Below are 26,577 nucleotides of genomic sequence, written 5' to 3' on the forward strand. Positions count from 1 at the left end.
GAAGCAGTCCTGGTTTTACTGAATAAACCATGTCCAGACTTTGTTGTGCTTTGCGACTGCAGATCTCCACTACAATCCCATGTGTTACAAAGTGTGTGCAGGAATCAGTGATGCATTAGCTGATGGGTGTTATTAGCAGCTTAGCACCAAGAGAAGAGGTTTTAGTTCTCCACTGATGTAACTGCTGTTTTCACCCTGGCCTGTTAGCTGTGTGTGGGTGTTTTGGCATGTATCATGCAATCTTCTAATTCCAGACATAAAATGTTCGTTTGTTGTTTTTTTTTTTAAGACCAATTTGGTAATCTTATGTTTGGCCAGCATAAGAACTGTGTTGCGAGAGACTATTTTTATTCTTTCTGGAATGCACTTTTCTATTATGATAGCTAATGTTTTTGTATCAAATGTTAATGTTACCTAATTTAGCAACTGTGGAAGAAGGGTGCCTGTTGCCAGCATTTACTTGAGATTGGATTCTAAAGCCAGTTTTTGCATGTTTGTCATGTGCTGTTAAATTGTTTGAATATAGGTGTCTAACTTCTTTTGCCTAGTAAAGGGGTGCAAGATACGGAATTTAATTACAAATCCACTTAATTTCTTGTATTATTTCTATGGACTACCACTTCACATTGGTGACAATAAGGAGGCTATTACAATTACACTGCGGAAGCTGTGCAGTGTCGCAGAAAATAGTGCAAGCTGAAGATTTGTACGGCAGCTTTAATTTGGAGGTGGCAAAGGACTCTGGTTGTTCTCATCTGCAATCAAGTGATCGGTCTGTCTTTCAAAACTGGGAAGGAGGTGCTTGAAGTCAAATGAGAATTTAGTTACTGTTCTAGGTATTAGTAACGTTACTTCATGCGACTGCTGAAGGAGAGCATCCTTACATGTTTTTCAAAGTAACAGCTTGTCTCTGAATGCCAGCAGTAAAGGGGAAGGATTAGATCTATGTGTCATGAATAATCAAACCTTCTGTTTCAGGCTTTACATGTAACTTTTGACAGGCACAAGACTAGTACTAGACATGTCCCCTGTGCATGTATGCATACTGGCTATGTTAGTCCATCAGCCATTCCAGTATTGTAAACGTTTAATTCTTAAAACTATCTGTACTTTTTAACTGGCTTCAAAATTTATCCCTACAGCATGCAGCTTTTTCCCTGACTTCTGAGCTGTAGACATTATTACTGATGTAAACATTTTATCTGTGGCAGTTCGGATCTTTCAAGGTGAGAAGATACGATTTTTCTACAGGATTCGGGGAGTGTTTTCTGTGTAAATATAGTCAGTCGCCCATCTAGAGCAAATAGGGTTTTAGTGTTCCTGAAATAAACTTAAGCTGAAAACATTTAAGCTTCCATCTGCATCCCTAAATAGTTTGTATTCTTCCCAACAGAGTCAAATCTTGTTTGTAAATACTACTGCTTGAGTAACCTCCCATCTAAATCAAACCTACAGGGTAAAGCCTGAATGCAAAACCTGTGGGGGGTTTGGGAGTGGCAATTACGTATTTCATTGCCATGAAAACTTAACAGGAGAAAAAGTCTTTAAAGTTTTAACATTTAAATGGGGTTGCATGTTGTATTTGAAGAATCTTACTGCAGTCTTCTGAATAAGTTAAGCTTCTGAAATAGAAGATATGCCTCCTTAAATATTTAACTTCTGGTATCTACTTTAGAGTAACGGCATGGTCACTTCTTCAGCCTGTTGTGATAACAGACTGGGAGTAAATATATAATGAATAGGCTGCTAATGTTATCCTTATCCAAGACATTGATCGCTGCTGATATTGCAGAGCTGAAATAAGCTGTTTCTACTTCGGCAAGGAGAACTAACTGTGGTTGGATTAATTTCTCAATACCTGTGTTAGTAGATTCAGGGTTTTCTTGTTTTTCGCAAGTATTTTTGAGTGATCCGTGATGGCAAATCTGAAATATCTTTCTTCCTCATTCATGCTGCCTGTTGCTAGCTTGGAAGGCACCTTCCTCCCCAGTAAGACTTCTTGCTGCAAACATAGCCATGTTAAAAAGTACAAGAAGAAAATAAAGCCTTTAAGAGCAATATTCTCGTATACAGTCTTTTTCAAGACACTGGTAGTGGCTTGCTCAGTTTCGATTTTTACTAGAATACATCTTTCCATACTTGTAGAGATAAATAGGGTTCTAATAGTGATGGTGAGTCCTTGAACACTGTCCACCTGCCAGCACTGGTGTCACTCATGCTTGTCAGCACTGATAAGCTGTTGGTTAAAGTAACAGGTTGTTACAGATGCAGGCTGTAGAGCAACATGGCCCAACTGAATCAGGACTACAGATGTAGTCTTCCCTTGTAACTAGTCTCCAGAAAGCAACACGCATGCCACCAATAGTACGTATGCAGCAGAGTGCTTCATCTGCAAGGCATGGGTGCTTAGTAAAAGCAAGCTAGTTAAGGCAGTGGTTATGTGGCCTTCTAGGGCTTTTGCTTGTCCAAATTACTTTCATCACTTAGGGTTAACTTTTCAACCTCAGCTGATGAGACTGCAGCTGGTCAGTATTGATTCTTTTAAAAAAATATTTATGCCATCAGCCTTTTAAATTTTTTAGCTATAAGCAGCTGCTGTTAATGAGATTCTACAGTTTGGCCAGTGATTCAATTTTAATTTTTTTCCTACTTAACCGCCTTTTTTTATATTGTTTGGAGGATATTGTTAGGGGTGGCAATGAAGTTAGCTGACAATCAATGCTGTGTAATGCACACTTAACCTGTGAATTAATTGCAAGACTGTACTGCTGACTCATTTGTACCTTCAGGGATATGCTTTCCCCTGCAGTGCTTCTGTGCAGTCTGTCACCCCATTAGTTACACCATACAGCTGTCAACAGAATCACTGAAATGAGCTGTGTTATATGACATCCAGAACTCTGAAAGAACAAAATACATGTCCTTTTGGAGAGTTTAATTATTCTGGATCAATGAAAGATCTTTCATTAGTGTTGGAGTGATCTCCTCCTTGCGAGCAGCACAGTGTGACAAACTGGTATGAGCAGAAAAACAAGTATTTGGCTGGGGGAAGCAGTTGCTTGTTAACCTATTTCCTGTAAGTTGATTTACGCTACATTTTGATTCTGCCTCCTAAAACAGGATTTCATATTTATTTCCATTCCTGAGGTATATAGAAGAGCGTTGGGGGGGGAAAAAAAGAGCCTCTCAAATGGTGTGCTTTGTAGACTGTGAAAATACCTAGAATTAAGAACTTGAAATTGAGCTTTAGGTAAGCACTGTGTTAAAATCATTTGGCACTTCCTTTGCTGCTCTTGACACCTGTTAATGTAGTCTAATGTAATAGGTCTCCATCCTTCCCCCCATAAAAATGAAATTAGCAGATTTCCTGCTTTTCTAACAGCTCTGCAAACAAAATAAGCTTCACTTCCAAAAACTTAGGCACCATTTGGGTGGGTTTTGGGACTGTGTGCATTTGGAATGTATCTTCTGGGTGAATTTATTGTAATTGAACCTACTATTAATCTCCTGAAACTGGAATCTTAATGAATGTATTTTGGATATGCAGGCAATACGTATACCAAATGACACCTAACTTTAGGGCGGACTTAAGGGGATATCAGCTTTTGTGTATCTGATTATATATGCATTTTGACTCTAAACTATGTGGTGATGCTGCTGCCTGCTTTATTCTAGTTGTCCATTTTTGATTGGCATAGCAATTTGTAAGAACAGTGTTTTTAGAAACCTGTTCTCAAGTCCTTTAATAGCAGTGTACTGAAAGTGAAAAAGCACTGCATGGCGGTTGCTGAGTCTATCTGGAAATAGGGGACTTGGTTTGAACTTGGTTCTAATTCCCATGTTCTCAAATACTGTTTGTCCAGTAAATACATTCTAGGAAGGCTACGCTTTTACCTCTTCTACCACATTTTCTGCAAATCTGTATGATTAGATGTAATAGGTAGCGAGATCTTCTATGATGGAAGGTTACAAGCAGTTGGTGTCTCAAAATAGCTCTAAATTCTTAAGTAACTTCCTTGCTGCATGTAACTTGAAAAACTGGTGGGTGGAGGAAAAGTGAGTCCTTGTCCTATAGGCATACGCAACTGAAGAAAGAAAACGAGGGGGAGAGAACAGTCTCTGTACCGTATTTTTGGTGCTATTATAGTTTGAAAATCGTCATGACAACCAATATAATTTTTCTCCTCAATCCTGAAACTATGCACTTTATTTTAAGGTCATGATTATCTTCCAGTTGGTAAATGCTTAAGATGCATTGTTGAATTCACTATTCTGCGTTCCCTTCTATGGTTACAGTTTTATCTTAAGGAAGAGACTTGCAAAACAGCCTATGTAGTTATTCCAAACCTCCTTTCTTAAGGATGACTTGGACTATGTAGCCAGATAGCATCCCAAGCAGTACTGCATCTGTATAGACAGTCATTCATTCAGCATGTGGGGCTTTTAAACCTCAGGCCACCAAGCCATTTTTGGTGATGAGAAGGAAGTAACAAATGACCTGATGCTTAGCATACTTCAGATCTGCATAAGACAAATAGTTTGAAACATTTCCTTTCTGAGAGAAGGCAGCAAATGCAGACTAGCAGTATTTCTTTTGGAGATACCCTTATGGATATCTGTCACACAGGAAATTTTACATATGGGTTACTTCTATGAGCTGCTGTTCTTGAGCTTCTAACAGCTCAATCTTACCATAATCTCATTAGCAGTTGTAATGAAGGTATTATCCAAACCAGTAATTTTTATGGCCATGTAAAGGTAGTACAAACAATGGAAATTGATTATCCTCATGCAATAGCCTAAACTTGATTTTTGAACTAAGTCCAGTTGTATATTCTAAAATCTGTCCTGGTACAGCCATGAGGGTGTATGTAAGTAAACTAAATACTGAGCCTTTTTTTTTTCTTTTTGTCACCTGCAGTTCACCATAGTCCACTTCTTTGTTCAAGAGAATTAGGTTTCTGTATGTGGACTTGCTGGCTATTTGTAATGGGGAATGTGACATACCCAGTCTTATTTAATATCGCAGTAGTGATCAGGTGCTGAGTAACAGTCAGTGGATGTATAGGACTTAAAGGGAAAGGAAGCATCTTACTGTACAGCCTACTCTTGTGTCATTGTTGGATCCATCCTTCTAAAATATTCCTTGGTGGAGGGATGACTTTAAGAGATCAGTTGGTCTACACAGTCTTTACTTTCTAGTGTTCTGTTAAAGCCTGTGCTTTGGGTCTTAAGCAACAGAATATACCATTAAAACTCTTAAGCTAAAAGTGTTTCAGAATGGCAAGAACTACAGTTATGCATTCCAAGTGGGTATTTGACTTTCTACTCTATTATGTATTCCCATAAATGGGCAGAGTCTGGACTAAGTAGGTTACTTACAGAGCCCAAAGCAAGAAGTGCTACTTTGGTATGGGCTAATTATGCTTTTCTAATATCTTTAGAACTGAAACTTCCTAGTGCTTTGGGCAGAAATTATCAAAATGAGGCTGTTAAGAATCGCCTCTTGCTCAAATCTCCAGTTCAGAAAATTTTACCCTGCCCACTTGTTAGCTCTGCAATACACTTTCACACTGTACTGATACAATGAAGTTATAATTGACCATTTTCAAGCCAATTATAAAAGCTAATTTTAATTTTAGGGAAGGGGATCCAAGCCCTGCTTCTGTAGGAAAGCATGCTGCCTCTGTTGCTGAAGGCTGGTTCTGGGAGCCCGCAGAGGTCAGTCAGACTGCTGCTGTGAGGTCTATCACATTAGGCTTGCATGTGTTGCAAGCAGCTCTGAATAGTCAGCCAGCTGGACTGCCTTAGTCTCTTGGCATATGAATCTTGCTGCTCACAGAGTGAGCTTACTCAAAAGTAGTAAGATTTAAGTAGGTGTGTATGATATCCTTTGCCTCAAGGAATAGCTCTTCCAGAGCTTCTGCCTCACAAACTGAGCAGACATACCTTCTCCAGACACGTTCCAGAGCTAAAGCTACAGGAAATGTGACTGGTAGAAGCTTTCAAATCTTTGTTTTAGCTACCTGATCAGTTTTCTCTGGGCTTAAATCAAACTCTTCCCCCTAGATATTGTTGAAGCCTGGAGGGTAAGGGAGTATCTACAGTACAGCTAGATGCTTTTCTTTCCCTAGTCCTTTACTTAAAACAGCCTCTGCTACAAGTAAGTTTGGTTGGGGTTTTTTGTTGTTGAGATTTAATACTATTTTATTTTGTTCTGTAACATGTAGTTCTCACTTAAATAATCTCGGGTCTAGCTTGATCCCTTCTGGAGCTTAGCTTTCACCAAGGGATTTGCCCCACAAAGCTGTATGTATATAGAAAAAAAACCCCACTCATGGTCTTCAACATTTAATTGGGGTTTAATGATACCATGCTGTCCCACTGCATTTTTAAGTCTGTGTGGTCTATGTTGCCATGAATAGCCACTTCCTTCTTTTTGGAAGACTTCTTTCCCTGCTCAACTTCCACTGTTTGACACAGCAACAAATCAAATACTAATTCTTGGTAGCAAGATTCATTAAAGTTGGAATTTAGCCTATCAGCTGTGGACTAAATTAGTGAAACATTATGATGGCTACTGCACAACTGCATAATTAAGCATTAAGTAACCAGCTTCAAATTAGTAAGTGGTTAAATGCAATGTAGTTGTTTCATTAGTTACCCCAGTTTGAACTGCAGCTAGGTTAAGGGTATAAAACCAGCTGTAATGAAGAGTTTGCAGTAGTATTTTTGCTGTCCTTCTGGACTAGAGCTCTATTCTAATGTTCCCTGGGCCTTATTGTTAAGAGGTAGCAACACTTAATTCCAGATCAAGCAGAAGCCTACTAGCTTTCTGTTTCTAAAGTTAAGCTATTTCAGTATTGAAATTTTGCTGCTTTATTCCTCCTTGACCCCCCCTTCCTACATAAATGCAATTTTTTTCCCCTGCCTTCTAATGCTCACTTTTTTCCTCTTTCCCCATCTACAGTCACTGGAACTGGAAGTAATAGGGTTTTTTCTTAACCATATATAAAGATCCATTCTCATAAACACATCGAGCCTATAGTCTGATAACTTAGTGATTTAATTTGGAAAAGAACCTGACAGCAATAATCACCTTGTTATTGTTTTAACTAAATGTTGTTGTGACAGGCAAGACTGCTGTGCAGTACTTTGTATGTATTATCCAGACTCTTAAATTGTTTTGCATTGGACTTCCCATGTACCTTTCCAAAACAAGCAAAAAAAAAAAAAATAAAGAGCATGCTTCCTCAAAGGAGCTTTTTAGATGGCCTTGTTCTCTCATGAATAGCTATTTAGAAATACTGACTCAACAAATATGTGGCTTTGTTCCTACCTCTATCTCTGCACATACTTTAGAACATCTTCCTTCTACTTTATCTTGTGAACATACACAACAGATCTTGCTCTTCTCACTTAACCTTGAAACCTGAACTTGTGTAACTGTTGTTACACTTACTGGGTGGCTGTCACTGAAAGGACTAGATGGATGCGTGTTAGCCACACATGAGGATGGCTTTTGATTTCCATTTAGCAGTTTGTCAGCAACATTTTAGGTATAGAATAAAGACAAAGTGAAGAGAATAAAGTAGTCTGTCTGCTGTCATATACAGTGAGTGGAAGATCAACCTGCAGCTAAAGCTTTAGAGTGGTCATTAGTTTCCTGACTGGCACTTGCTAATGAACCAAACAGCTGAATCAGCAGTGAGCTGCAGTAGTAAATTCAGTTTGGAGAAATGCAACACAGAACTAAAGACTGACTCAGTGTAACAGCTACACTATTGCTTCAGAAGGAAATAGTGAAGGACTATTTATCTGTCATGGTCATGATTAATGTTAGCTCAAGCAGACCTGATCAAGGAGTTCCAGCAGCCTTTGAAAACTCTGCTCAGCTGGAGAGGCAAAAGTTCAGGTAGCCTGACTCCAGCTAAGGCTTAAGCCTGGAGACAGTCACCAAATATGAAGGCAGACCTATCTCTCTCTGACTTCCTCTTGTCACAAAAATGAAGTATAGCCTTTAACCCATTAGAAAGGAGACTACAGAATGCCAGGTATTTTTTTCAAATGGAAAAAAACCCTGTATAAAAATAAACCTGTAAGGGAAAGCTTTTGTTTTAAGGGCTGGTGATCATTAGGGTGTAGTGCTAAAGCTGAGGAGTTTGATTCATTAGAAAAGTACACATTGTAGATTAAGATGACCATTAGAATTTTAACTGCATATGAAACAAGACTTCAGTTTTAACTGAGTTTAAAGGTGGTGAACAGAACAGTGTGTTACCTTGTCTTTCAACACACTGAAGTGACTAGAATAGACAGTCTTTTTTTCCTAGGAAGTAAAGAAAAAAAAGCAGGAAAGCTTTTTTTCAATTGGTGGAAAGAGCAACAATTGATAAAGCTGATTCAGAAGTGATTTAAGCTACAGCTGAATGAAACTGTTTACAAACAGTTTAGCTCTTCGAGCATTAATTCCAGTTACACTGCTTAATAGATCTCCCAGCTTTAGAACTCAACATAAGCAATATTTAAAATTGAGTTAGTTTTTAATTTCTCCTACTCTTCAAATAAGTCTAGACTTGATACTTCAGATAACAAGTAGAAGCTCAGGAAAAGGACTTCTTATATCGGCTGTGCACATCACTTTACCCTGTAACCAGCTGTTTTACAGTTAGGTATGTTCTCATGTCTTCTGCCAGAAGCAATCACAGACTGTGACTGAGTGAACTACAAATCATGATACTGGTTAATCAAGGAATAACCAAGTACTAGTTTTTAATATTAAACTATGCAACATAAACAAGAGACTTGTCAAATTTCTAAGCCAATTGTTTTTCTGTGCCTAGTGCGGCTCAGAGTGCTGTAGGCAGAGGAAGCAACACCAGCCTGGTAACAACTTCATGTCTGTTCTGATACAGAGTGCAGCTGCTTCTTGATGATGCTGGCCTATACTCTTTTGAAATAAAAGCTAACAGACAGTAAAATGGGAGATTTATTAGTGCAAGTTGGTTGCTCTGTTTTTTCCAACAAGTATAATAACATCCCATGCTTAATACATTACAAACAAACCTGTTGTAAGTTAAGAAAAGTTGAACTTGTCTGGAAGTAACAATGTGCTACATATTGTCATCATCTGATTCATCTTCCTCTTTCAAAGATTCCTGTTTTAAAGAAAAGTTTAATTAAAAAGTTGTTTTATAATTCAGCCTATAATAAGCAAAGTGAGTTTTGTTGTAGCTTCACAATCCTCTCTCTGTCCAAAGCCTTGTATTCAAAGCTAGTTCATATCTTTAGGAGGTAGTACTGAGCACCATCAGTAATTTTACAGCAAAAGCAAAGCTGTTAAATTCCAAAAGTCTAACTTTCTCCAGCTGATTATCTTTACTAGGCAAATGACTTACTGTCTCCTATTCACTACACCACTGCTGAAGAGTTAGTAAGTTTACTTTTGAAGGGGAAACACGCCACCTGTGCAAGCCTGCTGAATTACAAAGAACTACCCTTGGATTACACTGTAAACTTCACTATTCTCTCTTCAGAATAACCTCAGCTAACACTGAAGTAATGTGTTGTAATTATACATTTTTCAGTCATCACAACAGTAGAGGCCTAACCTTCAGTTAGTTCCTCTACTCTAGACTTGTCAAGTGAAGCACTGAGATGACACCGAAGTCAAATCTTACCTTGGCATATTTTTCTGCTTCTTCCCTGATGTCTTTGGGAACAATTTCATGTTTTCCATTAGTTACTGTCAATAAAAAGAACACATCTTAAGTAGAAGTCACACAAAGACTGTGACATTGAGTGAATTTAAGACGCAATGTTTTAATTAAGAGTTAAAAGATTTTCTGTATATTTATAAGAATTACAGAAATGCATTACTTTCTCCAACCCAGCTGAGTTCCAGCTCAAAAGCTTTATCCTTTACTTCATCGTGAACTATGTAGATTCTGGAAGGAACAGATAAAGTACAGATTAGAACAGATTGATCATTAGGCTAAATATACTTTCTTCTGTTGAAGTATTCTTATGGTTAACAGAGGCTCTCCCCCTTCCCTGCCCATGCACACAAAAGCCACCGGAGACTTTTATAGGTTTAATCACTAGCATAACAATATATTAAATGATTCCAGCTAAGATACAGATTGAGATGTTTGATTTATCCTAATCAGAACAAACATTAAGATTCAAGTACTGAACAGCCAAGGCTATGTCATCACTGCCTGCCTTCTGCTTAGCTATAATACATATAATGCTCACAGCAAACATGATAGTAACCAGAATTTAAGCTACAAGCAGTATTACAGCATGCACAGCACCATCCAGACTAGGAAATCACTCCTTAGTCTGTGGGATAAAAATGTGACACCATAAGAGCAATACTGATTTGACTGCATCATAGTATTCAGTCCTCAGTGGCAGAACATCTAAACAACTGTAACAATGCTGAATTGAGACATACACTCAGAACAACAGTAGAACTTAAAATAACTTCAATAAGTGACTTCACTTATTGAGAAGGCTGTATTCCTTAGTTTGCTTCAGAAAGCATTAACAACTCAAAAGCTGAAAAATACTACCTATTTCTAGCCAACTTAGAAAGCTTGGAGTTTATGAAGGAAGGAAGAATACCTTCAGCACCACAGTTAAGTAGTTCCAATTAAATTTTGATAAAAGTATTGTGAATATATAAAGAAGACAGTTAACACTCTTGTCCAGGGAAACATCCCTATATGGTTACGTTGTTCTGACAACCTTCTGTCGCTGTTAGACTGGACTTACTAATCATTGCCTAAGATAATAAGGCTTATATAAGGCCTTTCTTAGGCGTTCAGCTGGTTATAAGCCCTTTCCAACAAAGTGTACTATTATAAGCTTTTGAAGAAGTCATTACTCTGGACTCTGGCTAGTACTTTAGGGTTAACAAAATTATTGAAGTCTTTGCTATCTTGCTAAATGCTACTAAGGAGTTCAAAACAGAACTATATCTAGAGCTGCTATTAAGTTTTGAGCTGAGGCAGAATTAAAGAACACAAGCCTTTTCGTTATTTGAAAACCCATGCCTTATTTGTGGCCTTTTAGAATTGCTTTGAGGTCCTTGCTAGGTTTTAAGAACAGAGATCCCACCAATTATTTCCTCTAGCTGCTGCCATGACAACCTCAGACACAAACTCTGAAATAAACTCACATGCTGCAACACCAATGAGAGAAGCATATTTATCAGTTCTTTATAACCTCCCAAGTAATAACTATAAAATGCTGGAGGTTACAGTTTTGCAGCTGCAGATTATTAAATTTGTGACAAGCACAGAACATATGCATTAAAATGAAGTGGTTAGAGACCTGAAAGGACACTTGTATTTGTTTGAAGTCATACTAATTCACAAAGTCTTTTCCAAATAGTTTACTACTGGCTCACTCATGCTCTACCTAGCGGAAAGTCATCTCTCTTCCTGGTATCTTTTTTTCCCCCTCACTAGTACATGGCTTACTGAATGGTACCTTTTTTACCCTGTAAGTACACTATCCTCACAAAAGTTTGTGGGGTAGTATTAGTGACTACAGGCAATTGTATCACTGACACGTTGTCCTAAATTGCATCAGTGAATAGCAAATTGAGTATTTCCAGTCTTTTCATGTGGTATCAAGCTTTATTGTTTAAATGAGACCAGCTATACCATATAAGCATCTTTAAGCAAGGAGTTACACTTTGCTTTTCTCCTAAGCACTTGAGTCTTTTTGTAGGCAAATTGGAAGGCTGTGTCAAAGACCTCATCTTCATTTCTGGACTGCTGCTTAATGTCTGAAGCATCAGTTCACTGTTCAATCTGTACACACGGTACAGCTCTACAAAGTGTAGAACTCTTACTTCAGAATCAGGACACCAAGGAGTTTCCCCCCCATCTGTCACCTGGTTTATGTATTTTTAAAACAGTTACTATATTCAGACAGTTTAACCTTTAATCCATTGGTGCTACAAGCTGCACCTATAAAAAGTAGCAGAAGAGACCAAAAGGCTTATTTTTTCACATCCTTTGGCATTTTTCAGTAACAAGTAGCATATCCCATGTCACAAAAGGAGAAAAAATACTAATAGCAGAAGATACTAGAGTCAGCATGAGCACTCATCTAGCAGAAATTAAACCTGTTACACTACAAGGAATAGCTTCAGTCTGAAACCATAGCAAGTTTACCACAGTCAAGTTGGAAAACAGGTTGGAGACTTACATTTTTGCAACCTCTTTAACAACATCACGGCAGGTCATTTCCTTCATCTGCAGACAAAAAATACACAGCTTAAGGGACTGTGCTGTCTTCCACAAGGCCAGAGCATGTGGATGCTCCCATGCCTAATGAGCTTACTGTTCAGTGGCGATGAAAGTGAGAAAAAGTTAAGACTAGAAACAAATTTATTCTCTACAACATGTCTTTCAACCTGCTACACGAAAGTCACTCTTGCAGTGAAGAACTTTACCATTGAAAAATTCTATGAAAAAACTGTTACTTGGAAACTTCCCCAGTTTAAAACGCTCATCAGCTGGAAACTTGGGAACTGAACAGATAACCTTAGCATCGTAAAAGCTTGACGTGTTCTTAAATGCTTTATCATCAACTGACATAAAATAACCAGAGGTACGATATACGGGAGGCACTATATTTTCACATAATATTCACATTCTTTCTACACAGTATAGTAATAGTTTTGGTCTTATCAACATTTTATGCAAGTGATTTTGACTTTTAAGCAACGCCCTTAGAGGACAATACTGTTCCAGCGTTAACAACCAGATGTAGCTGTATACATGCCATTTTATATCTTCTCACTGACAATCACAGTCTTTTTGACAGTTTCACAGCTAAAACTAAGTCCTGTGCCAGCTTCCATGACATAATAAATTTATGTTTGGAAGTCAAATGTCTTGCCAGTCAACCCTTCTGGACTATGAAGTAGTAATATATTCTACTGTATTTCATTAATGCAGTTTACCATCTCTTCAATTTTTCAAGTGTTTTCAAAACTGTAGTATCAAAGTTAGTTTTGAGACACTGTTGAAGGAATTAAGTTCACAACTGCCTTTTGTTCACGCTGAGTGCCATGGCACTTTCTGGGGTGAAACACAGCCCCACATAAGCAATGGGCCAGAGAAGGAATGCCTATGCCTGCTTAGACAAAGATGCCATCACAGACCCATCCCAAGAAGTTTCCTAAACAGAGACCCATTGCCCCAGCCCTTATATTCGTGACACTATCTATACTGGCTGCTGTCTACAGATACAACCTGTGTCACACAAACAAATTACTATGTGTATTGATGCATATAAAGTTAGTAGTCAAATAGGAAAACCCAAAACTCTGCTACTATTCACATGTATTTACAAGAGAAAATTGAAGTAAATTAATTTTTTGCCATTATTCTTTTCCCACCCCAGGTACATTAATTCTGCAGACAGTAAGAGTAAACACTGTAACAGTTTATCACAAGAGTTAATTACAGTCATGTCCATATATCAAAAAGTTGTATGTAGCATTGGAGCTGCATGAGAAGCACTGCAGAAGAGACCAAGAGATTCAACGACTCTCCACATGACCACGGGTTTTCCCACAGCTGAAGATACCAGACATTCACATAAGATACAACCAGTGTGATCAATGCAGTGTTTTCTGCTTGCACCTCAGCTACATGAGGGTTTCGTGTACTGTGTCCCCTCCCGGATACACTATGTACTCTGCCGTACCTGTAAGGCGGGTTTAAAGTTTTGACTACTTGCTTGCCTCTTACTTTCAACCTGTAGTCATCTCTTCCACGGGAAGAGATGTTAATTGACAGGCTACTGTAGGCAGTACCACCCCACACAAAAGCTTTTGTACTTTTTTTTTTTTCCCATTTCAGTTTTGACAAATTAATCTTGTCAAAATTAACTCTGACCTGGAAACCTGCCCAGGCTATGGCTTAACAAAAAGCACTGGTGTGCAAGACTGGACTTGCTCTACATTGCTGTGACAAGATCATATGCATTACTGAAGAGATCCTGCAAACAAACCATTAAATAAATAAATGCACTTAGGCCATATGGCACACTACTGTTCCCATACACTAAATTTTACAGGCTTTACTGTAAAGTTCAAGCAATACACACTCTTACTAGCTCTACAAAAATCAGTCAATGGAATAGAAGGTTTTGAAAATCCCAGCACTGCATGAAAACGAGGTTTTGGAGGTAGGTTATATGTTATCTGACACACATGGAAACTGAAATTGTGATTTCCTAGATGCCACAATTACAGCATCAAGATCAGATAATCTTATAAGCTTCTTTCTTTTAATTTGGTATTCAAGCATCTGACCAGATTCAAGACTGAATGAATCAAGTCTAGGAACATCCTAATTTTTCAGTTACGATGCTACAGCACCACTAACAGATTATTCTTGAAAAATTAACTACCATATGAACTCTGAACCTTTCCATAAACAGCTGTGGTGTACTTTTGCAAACAAAACCCATAAATAAGATACTAGCAGGGTATCAAATAAGAATGACATGAGACAGACCAGGAGCAGAATTCTGTCCTATATTGTCTCCAGTTCCAAGAATGTCAGATATTAAAACACAAGAGGAAGACAAATCTTTTAGGATTCAAACGTAATTCTAAATCAGCTTAAGGCACACTTCAATACCTTTTCGCATGCTCCTTCAGAAGGCTACAAAACAATTTCCTGGTGTGCTCTCTCAAAACCTCCTTCTAACACTTGACGTATTACAGTACTGTGCAAGCAGGTAATGCTGAACAGAAACAGCCCTTTTTGGTGTGCTCTAGAGCTGTACTCTTCCTAGTGTTCACAGCACTGAAGTCCTTTTGATCAGACATGAAAAGAGGTTTTAGAAAAAAAAAAAAGATACACCACTATGTACCATGCTGCCCTAAGGTTTTCATTCAGAATTAAAAACTTAGTTACACTTTCATATTCACTCAATTATTTTGCTCACTGGCACGCATGGGAGTGTATGTTTATGGTTTGAAACACGCATGCTCCCTACAGCCTACCCATTGCTCATGAGCAAGACTTGAGAAATACTGCTATTACAGAGGCTAAAACATCTCCTAGAACGTACAAAGAAATACTCTGTCTTCTTCTTCTGTATTTTATATATTTTAGGCATTCAAAAAGGTAACATAAGCTAGGAATACTTGTCTTGAAACAGCACAACAAAACCGTAACATCATACCTGAAGTTTTTCTATCTCCGTTTTTGCAGCCTGCCTGGCTTTACCAATGGCACATCCCCAATAACCCTAGAAGAAAAAAACCACAAACCCAAGAATTATGCAAATGTAATTAAATACTAAACTCTCTATGGTTCTTACTGTCACTTAGCATAGGAAACCCCAGCTTTACTCATATAGTGAGAGGCTAATACACAGTAAACCTTGGCATTATTTTCTATTGGGGCACATTCCCAAATTGTTGAATAGAACCCAATTACTTGATTAAGTATTACCACTGTTGATAGAAAAGAGAAGTGCTCAGTAGTTCCTGTACAGAAATGTATCTGCTCAATTCGTTGCAGTAGATAATTTTTTTTATTGGTATTACAGTAAATGGAAGAGCAAACTAGAATTAGAGAAGTTCTACTGGATACAAAAAACAATCCCAAAACAAAACCACGAAACCTACCCACCATGAAAATATATTGAAGTGTAAACACATAAAAATTAAGCACTTTAACAGCTATGGTATTGGATATATTGAAAGAAAAATTAAAAAAAAAATTAATTAAACGGGATGAGCGTGTATCACTGCGTGTAATATGCAGCTGAAGAGGCAGAACTAACAATGATTAACAAAAGTATCTATTTTGATTTGAGTTGCTGTTAGCAGCCAGTGTCAATGTAACAGCCCTCTCTTGTCTAGCAGCAACCCGGGTATCATACAGTACTTGCCACCCTTTTGGGGCAGCGCATTGGCCTTTTCATTGGCTATAGCCAGGTGGAATGAACTCCCAAATTTCTGAGACAAGCTTTAAAACCAGCTTTGCAGAGACTGTACTCCCAAGAAATACACTTTACAAGAATATGCAAATTAACAAAAACCACCTCTGTTTTACACAGTGATTCACCAGAGATCTTCCCAGGCAAAAAGAAAAAAATTAATAGCTCTTTTGGAATAACACACACTATTTTCCTAACTAGGAACTTTTAAAAGGGCAACTTCAGCCAAGATCAAAGTATTTTTGGCACACTCACGTATGAAACTCCTGATGGATCAATCATGTACAGTTGTGCACCATCATCATCATCATAGGACCCCAACATGAAACTGCAAGAAAAAAGTGCAATTAGAAACACTTCCTTCTACCAATGTGCACAGAATTAGAGACTACAGCTCAGGTTTCCTACATTCTTCCTGCAGCAAAACTCCTGCCCTACTACATTCTGTTAAGCAACCCGTCTGAACAGTTTAGTGTTATCATGACAGCCAAGCACCTGCACATTGCCAGAAACATTTTACTTATCTGTAACCAGACACGAGACCTCAGTTTATTAGTCCCTTTGTACTAGAACTGCATAGTAGTTGTAACCTACTCTTCAGGTATCAAGAGCAAGCAGGATGATTACAGAGGACAGTTCTGCTTTCATCACTGTCACAGACTTAACAGCATCAACTCTTCAACTTTAAAATTCAGGGACAAAGCGGCAATCTGTGTAGAAGCTGGGCATACTGTTAGCAAATCTGAGTTCTTCACCTAAGGTATTACACACACAAAAATAAAGGGGAAGAGAATCTGTTTACGAGATGAATTGTAGGTTACTAATTCCAAGTTTAAAAAAAAAAAGACCTCAGACAACCTAGGTAGTTCCAAGCAATTGTGAAACAAAAGATACTGACTAATAGTGTATGTTCGAAAGACTTACCTGCAACCAAAAGGTCTGACAGCACTGTACAGCGTGTATGCATGCACATACATAGCCACTCTGTCTGCAAGATGCTACGTGGAAAAAAACACACCAAACATTGGAAACCCTTATTTACAGAAATAAGTAAACTTCAAGTAATAAAATTTAGTTCTCTGCATCAGCACTAAGAAAGCCAAAAAAAATGACTGAACTGCACCAATTTCTTACCTTCAGTGGAATATCGTAGCCATAGTTAGATCTAAAGTTAGAAGCCTCTTCTCTAGCAATGTCTGCCAAAGAACGAGCATCTGCCAACAGACCTGCTACTGCCTGAAATGATAACTGTCATCAGCTAGGCCAAACATATCTTACAATAACTTAATAAAATTAATAGGCAAAAGTCTAATTATGTGACTTCACCAAGATCTTTACTTAATTTTACGTACTACTACAAGTGAATTCAATCAAACCATCCATCTGCTAGCAAGCTCAAAACATGTCAATATGATTATACTAGTACTGAATTATTTTTTTTTCTCTGGGAAAGTCAATAACCAAAGTTACCTTCATGTTAAATAGTGTCTTATGATTTGCCACAACTGACCCAAACAATACTTGACATAATACATATTCAACAGATGGTTTCGGGCATTTCTGTCACACAGTGACCTCTGCTTGGTATCATCCTAACATCACCATTATGGATTAGCCAGTAATCAGCCTTTAAAGAATGCAGCCAACTCCCACACTGCTGAGAAGAGAATCTTGTATGCAGCATGTTTTCCCCTTAACACACCTTACCTGTTAACTGCATAGTAAAGTACCACTTTACACTTGCATTTTGTATTTACATTCAAGTTACATTACAATTACATAACTAGAACGCTGAAAAGCATTTAACACACCTTACCTGTTAACTGCATAGTAAAGTACCACTTTACACTTGCATTTTGTATTTACATTCAAGTTACATTACAATTACATAACTAGAACGCTGAAAAGCATTTAAAAAAATCAGAAACTGCCTCAAAATACGTGTATCTTCCATTTTAAATTTGAGTTTTATTTATATATGTCTTCAATCAAGAATAAATTACAGAAAACAGTAAACAGGCATTTCTGATTCTGTACACACAAACATTAATACTGCTTTCTTAATCTTCCTAGTACTGATTCTCTGATTCGTAGACTTGTACTTTTGAGGGGACTACCTTTCAATTTAGGAAAAACTAAACAGCACTTACCATTCCAACATGTCGATCGACATTAAAGAGACGTTTATTGGAACCTTCTTCATAAAGCTTGGACAGAACTAGTTTTTCTACTCCAAAGACCACACCATCTTTGCATCTTATCCCAATTGCTGTACTAAAAGACAAGATAAATTTTAAGTTTCTCACACAGAACTGTAGTGTAAAATACATAACAGAGAATTAACAAAATAAGCAATGACATGATTTCCCTAGAAGTAGATTTGTTACAACTCCACTTTAGCACTGAAGACAAGGGCGTGGGTGGGAAGCGGGGGGAAGGGAACCACTAAAGATCACTGAGCCTACAAACGTTTTCTTAAACAAAGGAGGAGGGAGCTACCAAAAGTCCCTACCCAAACAGTTCCAAACAGACTACAATTAGCAGTGGCATTGGCGCTATGGCACACCTGCTGCCCCATCACTGAGCTGAACAACACTAGTATGAAAACCATGGACCGTTTAACCTCTTCTTTTGGTAAATTCACCGTTGTCTAGAAGAAGTAACAACTCTTTCTCTATCCCTCAAAAAGTGCATCATTGGGCACAAACTACCAAACATGGCTTACACAAAATTTTTCACTAATCCTTATTTGGCAGCCTGTGGCTATGATCAGACACTTGGGTGATCCATTCCATGCCTTGCTAATCGATCCATGTCTTGCTACTGCTAAAGCACAGTTGGGACTGGCACTTTCCAGCATTCCTTTGCATATACTTGAGGGAGGACAGATACTCACAGGGAAGCTCATGTAGCTTTAGCAGATCTTGGGATGTTCTCAAGTTTCTCAAGAAATACATATGAAGCTGTTATAAATTTACAAAGCTCCGAGTGTGTCAGTCTTTCAGTGCCTCAATTCACAGCCACAAAATGGGCTTTTAGATACTGATCCAGCAGCTCTACTATCGTAACAGCGAAGCAGCTTACATATAGTGATAAGACCTAACCTCAGGTTTTGCCCCAAAGCGTAAAGATTTTATTGCCCTTAACACACATGAGGTCGTTCATTGCTTTCCTGTGCATTCCCTACAACGTACCTGTTTCTAGCAAGCAAAAGTAATTTCTAAACAGCAGGAGTGATTATACTGCTTTTATGCCTAATCAGAAGCCTACTAAAATGAACCTGGGGACACTGTTGCTCAGAACTAATTTTAACAACATCATTTTATCTGCAATGCTGATCATGCTTGTCTAGTTCAAGTATACCGCTTTAAAAGAAGCCAGCAAACAGACAGCGATGCAGATATTTGTACCTTACCTACTGTTTTCCACAGCTTTCATAGCATATTCAACTTGAAACACTCTGCCATCTGGAGAAAACGTGGAAGCTGACAGGTCATACTGAAGAAGAAAACACACCAGTCAGGAAAAAGTCATTACATGCCAGTTATTTTCAGAAGTCTCTTTGTTAAAAATGCAAGCCTGTCACCCGCATGCCATCGATGGCAATGAAGTACCAGAAGCAGGCTGCCCCCTAACATACGACGCAGGAAAAACAGCAAGCAAACACTTAACAGCTACCAGAAGTCCTTGCATCACTGCTGGATATACCCACGCTTCAAATCTTGTCAATCCAGGCGTTGCACAGGTCTGAAATCACTGTACATTATGCAACACCCAAAACCTATGGGAACCTTCTGCGCGCCTTTTAAATTTATTTTATATTTATTAACATGAAAAAAATTTAAATGCTCACTCGTACGGTGCTCGGCAAGCAGGGAGCGAGCCGACCACCGTGCAGAGCCGTGGGTCGGGACCAAAGCCCAGAGAGCGCAGGAGCTCCGTGAACTCCTGCTAAAGGACCCTCGGCCGAGCCCAAACACGCAGCCCCACTTTATTCACGCTAAAGCAGCCCACAGCCGCAGGGGAAGGCGGCTGGAGGCCGCCGCTCTGCAGCTGCTCTCGCAGGCGGCCGGCCCTAGGTGACAGCCGGCCCTAGGGCCCCCAAGGCGGCTCCGCCAGCCCCTCGCCAGTCCGGGAAGCCCTGGGCGAGACCTGTGCCGTGACCCCGAGCACAGAACCAAGCGCCCCCCCGCCCCGCGGCAGCCCCGGCCGAGCCACAGCTGCCTCCCCGCGCCCGGAGCACAGGCTCGCCCTGGGGCCGCTGCAGCGGCGGCAGATCCACCCGGGCCGGCTACACCCCCACGCCGCCCGAACCCGCGGCAGAGGAGACCCGGTCCCCGTCCCAACCCACGACAGGGTAGACCTGGTCCCCGCCCCGGTCGGGCCGCTCTCGCAGCGTCACAGCCACAGCCGGCCCCGCCCGGGGGCCGCCCCGGGATCCCGCCCCAGCCCCCGCCGCCCCCCGGGCCCCTGGCGTCCGCTCCGCGCCCCGCCTTTGGCTTCCCCCGCCTAAAGGGCCTCAGTGACTCAGCACCGGCTACAGCCCGGGCCCCGCGGCGGCGAGGCAGGCGAGCTAACAGGCCGCCCGCGCCCCGCCGGGCCCCACGGCGGCTGCGCTCCCTGACGAGGACAAGCGCAAGCGGCGGCTGCTCGCCCCGGGCCGGTCGCCCCCCGTCTCGCCACCTGCACAAAGCGGACCCCCGCGGCGGCGCTGGGCCGGGCGGGGTGGCCGCGCTGCCGCCAGGGCCCAGCGCTCGGCCCGGCGGCACTCACCCCGGTGCCGATGGAGCTCATGGTAGCGGCGCGCTCAGCCACAGCCCGACGGAGCACCCCGCCTACCACCGCCGCCCCGCCGCCCCCGAGCGGGCAGCCCAACAACACGCGCTGCCATTGGCTCCCACACGGGCCAACCAGCGCTAGCCCAGAGCGCAGAGCAACCCTGGGCGCTGCACGCGCGTGCAGGGCGGGGCCACAGCTGGGGGCGCGGCGCTGGCATCGGCGTGGCATCTCGGGTGGGGAGGGGGAAAGGGCTGTGAGGAGAGCGCCCGGCCAGCTGAGCAGGGAGAGCGTGGGATTCCTACTCCCAGTGGCCGGGGGCGAGCCCCACGCTGAGCCAGGATGGTTTTTTCCCCCGCTTACGGTTCTACGGCCGCTGGGCGGTTCAACCGCCTCAGCCCCCTCCACTTCCGGTCACCTGAGGGGAGCGCAGCCGCCCAGCCTGAGGGGCCGCAGGCGTGCTGAGGGACCGGCGCTGGCCTGAGCGTTTTGTGACTAGTAAACACTGTACTGCTGAAAAAAGTACTTTTTAAAAATGATCTGGACCAGGGGTCCTCAAACTACGGTCCGCGGGCCGGATACGGCCCCCAGGGTCCTCAATCCGGCCCCCGGTATTTACAGACCCCCCGCCCTCCCCCTCCGGGGGTTGGGGGGGGAACCAAGCAGCCGCAGATGACCTCCTGCCACTGCGTCCGCGCGCCAGCCCCCTGGTTAAAAAGTTTGAGGACCCCTGATCTTTACGCAGAAATCGAATTGATGCCAAAACGGCAAAGAGCAACTGCTCAGAGATTAATTTTGTCTTTAAGCAGCGAAGCTATTTATTTTGTGCGACTTTGGGGAGCTAGCCGGTTCACACTGGACAAACTAGCTCCAAAGTTTTCAGTGAAAAGTCTGGTAATTTAAACAGTTTTTGTGAGAGGTTACAACATCTTTATATACATACATACTCATTTGATTTTGACATTAATCATCCTATTCATAATAGGTGGGGTCTAGGTGGAGTAAACCTTTCAGCTTTATTTGTTCAACGATCTCCTGACTCATGATCTCCTCATCTCCTTCAGGTGCCCACCTTGCCTTTTCTAATTGTTCAGAGCATCCTCAGTGGAACAAAACAGGCCATGCAGTCTCTATCTTATCTCAACATAAACAGAGCATCACCCAGAGCATTATACCAAACTCATCTTGCTCTGTTACAGAATGTACAGTAAGATTGCCGATGATCCTAAACTAGGAGCAGCTGTGGACTCCCTCAAGGGTACAGAGACCTCACAGAGAGATCTGCCTAGACCAGAGAGCTTGGCAGTCACCCATCGACTGGAATTCCACAAGAGCAAGTGTGGGATTCTCCACCTGGGATGGGGTTATCCTGGTTACATGTACAAACTAGGGGAGCGACATGCGGAATCAGACTCCACAATCTATCAGATTGTAAAGTAGGTGTGTTTATTCAGCACTGGGCAGCACGGAGGGGGGGTAGTTCCACCAAAGCCGTGTGTGTCTGGGGCAACAACTTGCCTCACTTTATACAATCAAGTGTTGCATAAAGTTTTCCAGTGTGCCTATACATATTCGTGACCTATCCCCGCTTTGTATTAAGATTAGTTCCAAGAAGTCATTTCCATAAGTCCCTCCCAACTGCACTTGCGTGGTGCCTCTTGGTGGTGGTCATGGGGGTGGTGGGAATGAAGGCTTGGTAGTATTCCTCGTTCTGGACTTTTTACCTTCTCTCTTCGCACAGAGTTGTTCCTTGGTCTTTGTCCAAACTATAGAGTTGGTTTTAGCTAGTTCTCATCAGGAACTGTCCTTCAGGAGGAACTGCAGACTCCTTGCTTCAGTTAATTTACACAATGGTTAGTAAAACAAGGCATTATTTATCAACAACAATCTAGGTAATCGTTAAGCAATTAGATCTACTAAAATTTATTTAAACCCTTCCCTCAGGAGGAGAGGCTGCAGAGCAGCTCTTCAGAAAGAGATCTGGGCGTTTGGGTTGATGGCAAGTGAACAGGAGTCAACAGCGTGCCCTGGCATCCCAAAGGGCCAACCATGTCCTGGGGCGCATCAAACACAGCATAGCTAGCCAGTCGAGGGAGGCGATTGGCCCGCTCGACACTGCACTGGTGCAGCCTCACCTCCACGTCTGTGTGCAGTTTTGGTACCATCAAACTACTAGAGTGTGTCCAGAGGAGGGTGACCAAGATGGTGAAAGGTCTCGAGGGCAAGACTGAGGAAGAGCGGCTGAGGTCATTTCGCTTGTTCAGCTCAGAGAAGAGAAGGCTGAAGTGTGACCTCATGGCAGTCTGCAACTTACACAAGGGGATAAGAGGAGCAGGAGGTGCTGTCGTCCTCTCCCTGGTGACCAGCAATAGGACAGGAGAGAATGGAATGGAATGCAGCTGCATCAGGGGAAGTTCAGCTTCAGCATTAGGAGAAAGTTCTTCTCTGAGAGGGTGATTGGCAACTGGAATGGGCTCCCCAGGAAAGTGTTCGTGACACCAAACCTCTCACAGTTCAAGGAGCGTCTAGATGATGATGTTAGTTGTATGATTTAGAATCAGGTAGTCCTGCAAGGAGCAGGGAATTGGACTCGACAATTCTTGTGGATCCCCTTCAAACCGGAGATAATCTATGACTCTATGATTCTACAATAATAAACTGAGGGCTGTACAAGGTTAGGATGTTTCATGGTAACCTGACCCACAGGGAGGCAGAACTCTTCCCAAAACGGCCGGTCTCAATGGCAGACCGGGGACGCAGTGAATTAATCATTTTGCTATGCTTGGGTGTGTAGCTCTGGCTTTACCTACTAAACTTAGCTCAACCCACAAGTTTTCCCACTTTCAGATTCTCTCCATCATTCCACTGGGGGAAAGTGATTGAGCAGCTGTGTGATGTGAAGCTGCCTGGTGGTATTAACCCATAACCCCTGGGAAGCCAAAGCCCAGTGAATCACGAAAAAAGAGCCCACTGCACAAGCTCCTCAGCAAAATGATCCCTGACTCTGTGTCAGTGAAGCTTTCAGCACCCTATGCCTGCGACAAAGTAATACAAAGACCCTTACAAACACAACACTTGTGTATTAAAAAAGTGATTTGTTGACATCTTTTCAAAAGGGTGAAACTCCTAGAGGGAATGGGCTCCTGTCAAAGAGGGTGTGCAGTCACTGCCCAGGGGGCAATGTGAGTCTCTGTGGTAGGGCTCCTGGGAATGCCTCTTCATCTGTGTCAGGCCCCACGCCCCACAGTGCGCTTTTGCTGTGGAGGAAAGGTGCGGCAGCAATTGCCGTTGCAAACAGAGCAGTGTGTTGTGCGTGTCCGATGCGCTCCGTTGTGCAGCACCAGCTCTCCGGGGAGTGTCTTGAGGACTGGCCCTGTGCATGAAGAACTGAACCTCTCCCATAGCACAGCTCTCTGGCTGCGTCCTGCTGCTGGCAACAGTGGCCTCTGCCTACCTGATGCTCAGGAAGATGTCCGTGTCATCCTGCTGCAACCCAAACATCATCTCAGTCAGGAGGGCAGCTTTGGAACCGGACATCAGCTGGACCTTGCAGGAGCGCCTGGAGGGCAGCACTGTCAGACTGCAGTGTTCCGACTTAGGCAAACGCTGCCAGGCTGCTTTTAGCAATATCTGGAACCAGCGGGTGGTTTCCTCCATGTCCAGGTAGGGGCCAGTGCAGAGGGTGCCTAGGAGGCTGGCACCCTGATTTTCCATCAGCTCCTCCTTGGGGTGGTGGATGAAGCACAGCGCACCCTCCAGCAGCTGTTCCTGCCCGCAGGTGCACTTCAGCTCTACGCGGAGCATGGGGTTCCTCAGCAGCTCCCCCTCTGTGGTGCCCCTCTCCATGTGGAAGGCATGTCCTTGGGGGGGCTCCAGGGGCACGAGCAAGCGGTAGACAGCGTAAGTGTTGTGGGGAATCCAGTCTTGTAAGGCAATGCCCACACTGATGGCTGGCTTCAGTCGTGGCATGAAACTGGTCCTGGGGAGTTCTTGGCAGACACAGAGCATTCATCAGCTGCTGCAGCATCACAGACCGTTTCGGGGGGGCACTTGGTCGAAACTTGCCACATCCAGCGCAACACTGGGTTTCTCTTCTTGGTCCTCCTTACACGCCTTGTTTTGGGAGCTGCCCTCCTTGCTGCTGCTCTCTGGCTGATGGCTGCTTTTGCTGGGACAGCACCACAGCATAAAGCACAGGACCAGGGGTGCAGCAATGGCCCGTAACCAGAAGAGCTGCTGGGCAGCCAAGAGCAGGGCTCCCCAGGTAAAGCTGCTCTTCTGCTCCAGCTCCTGCAGCAGCCGAGACATCTCCTGGTTCAGCTGCTGGGCACGCTGCTGCATGCGCTCATGTGTGGCATCATCCAGCTCATCACCAACCATCTGTTGTTGCTGGATGAGGCTTACTACCAACCAATAGAAGAACGTTGCAGCCATGGCCTGCAGGAGGAGAGAGAGAAGGGCTTCAGTGGGGCTGGGCAGGAGGGAGCTGGCTGTGGGAGCTGCAGGGAGCTGGGGGCAGGCAGGAGAGGGGGTGAGCCAGCTGGGCGGCAGCAAGGCCTGCGCCCAGCCCCAGCACCCGGGCGTCCCCATGCCCTGCCCAAGGCGCTCCCGCCAGCGGCTGGGCCCTCGATGCAGGGTGAAATAACTAAAACTTTGCACCCCGTAGTAGCAAACCCATATACGCTTTTAACAAAGTTGAGGATCACTTGATTTGGGTTACAGTGTTAGACTTAAAAGATGCCTTTTTCTGTCTACCCCGAGCTCAGGAAAGTCAAAAGCTTTTTGCTTTTGAATGGGAGTCTCTCAACAGAGGGAGAAAGGTGCAGCTAAGCTGGACGGTTTTACCACAGGGATTTAAAAATAGTCCCACTTTGTTTGGTAACCAACTAGCCAAAGAATCGGAACAATGGCAACAGCCACTGGGAGATGGCGTTCTTCTACAATCTGGAGATGACTTATTAATAGCGACCGAAACAGAAGAAGAATGTGTACAACGGACGATCTCTCTTGTAAACTTCTTGGGTTTAAGTGGCTATAGAGTCTCCCAACAGAAAGCACAGCTGGTGCAAGAAAAAGCGGCATACCTGGGATACGAAGTCTCCGCTGGGCAACGCTCCCTGGGAAGAACAAGGAAGGAGGCTGTCTGCCAGACACCCAGACTGGAAACGGTGAGAGATCTACGAACCTTTCTAGGAACGACAGGTTCGTGTCGTCTATGGCTATATCAGTATGGACTACCTGCAAAGCCTTTATCTGATCCGCTGAGCACAACCCGAATCAACGTAACATGGACTCCCGAGGCAGACAAAGCATTCAAGGCTGAAATGAGAAGGCAGGGTGAGAGCCCACCCGCGGGGGCCAGCCTTTCTCCCCCAGCCCTCGTCCAGCCCAGCCTCCCGCCACGTGTGCACTCACGGCTGGCCCAGGCCTGCTGGCGCCCCTGGTAACTGTCCCCATTGTGACATCTGACATCCCAGGCCTGCTGGCGCCCCTGGTAACTGTCCCCATTGTGACATCTGACATCCCAGGCCTGCTGGCGCCCCTGGTAACTGTCCCCATTGTGACATCTGACATCACCAGAGTGCATCACAGGCACGGCCACCGGCCAGCCCGGCCTTTGGCCCCAGCCCGCCTCAGCGGCTCACAGCTGCCCTGGTGTACTCCTTGAGGCTGGGCTAGAGTTAATTTCCTTCACAGCCGCTTGCCATGTGATACGCACGCTGCTATAGTTTGGACGTATTGTCATATAGAATCAGAGAGTCGTTTAGGTTGGAGAAGGCCTTTAAGATCACCGAGTCCAACCGCAAACCCAGC

At 42.9% G+C, this 26,577-nt stretch overlaps 1 protein-coding gene across 5 annotated transcripts; it reads right to left on the minus strand.

Moving 5' to 3' along the window:
• Positions 1 to 237: 237 nt before the first annotated feature.
• On the minus strand, positions 238 to 20,881 carry PSMA3 (proteasome 20S subunit alpha 3). 5 transcript variants are annotated; one of them, XR_008733357.1, is made up of 13 exons: positions 20,761 to 20,881; positions 19,403 to 19,485; positions 18,138 to 18,261; positions 17,122 to 17,223; positions 16,912 to 16,985; positions 16,243 to 16,315; positions 15,226 to 15,291; positions 12,226 to 12,272; positions 9,880 to 9,947; positions 9,681 to 9,745; positions 9,067 to 9,158; positions 2,784 to 2,900; positions 238 to 2,002 (listed from the first exon to the last, which is right to left on the minus strand). XR_008733357.1 is itself a non-coding variant. In XM_055717340.1 (12 exons), the coding sequence occupies exons 1-11, from the start codon at positions 20,779 to 20,781 to the stop codon at positions 9,114 to 9,116; spliced, it is 768 nt and encodes a 255-aa protein (XP_055573315.1). In that variant the 5' UTR covers positions 20,782 to 20,881; the 3' UTR covers positions 238 to 2,002; positions 9,067 to 9,113. The 5 variants fall into 5 exon arrangements, 4 of the variants coding, with proteins under 4 accessions (XP_055573315.1, XP_055573313.1, XP_055573312.1 ...); XM_055717340.1 differs by lacking the exon at positions 2,784 to 2,900; XM_055717338.1 differs by lacking the exons at positions 238 to 2,002; positions 2,784 to 2,900 and adding an exon at positions 8,186 to 8,329.
• Positions 20,882 to 26,577: the final 5,696 nt, after the last annotated feature.

The sequence above is a fragment of the Falco cherrug genome, chromosome 7 (genome assembly GCF_023634085.1).
Source record: "Falco cherrug isolate bFalChe1 chromosome 7, bFalChe1.pri, whole genome shotgun sequence".
In the NCBI taxonomy this organism is placed as follows: domain Eukaryota; kingdom Metazoa; phylum Chordata; class Aves; order Falconiformes; family Falconidae; genus Falco; species Falco cherrug.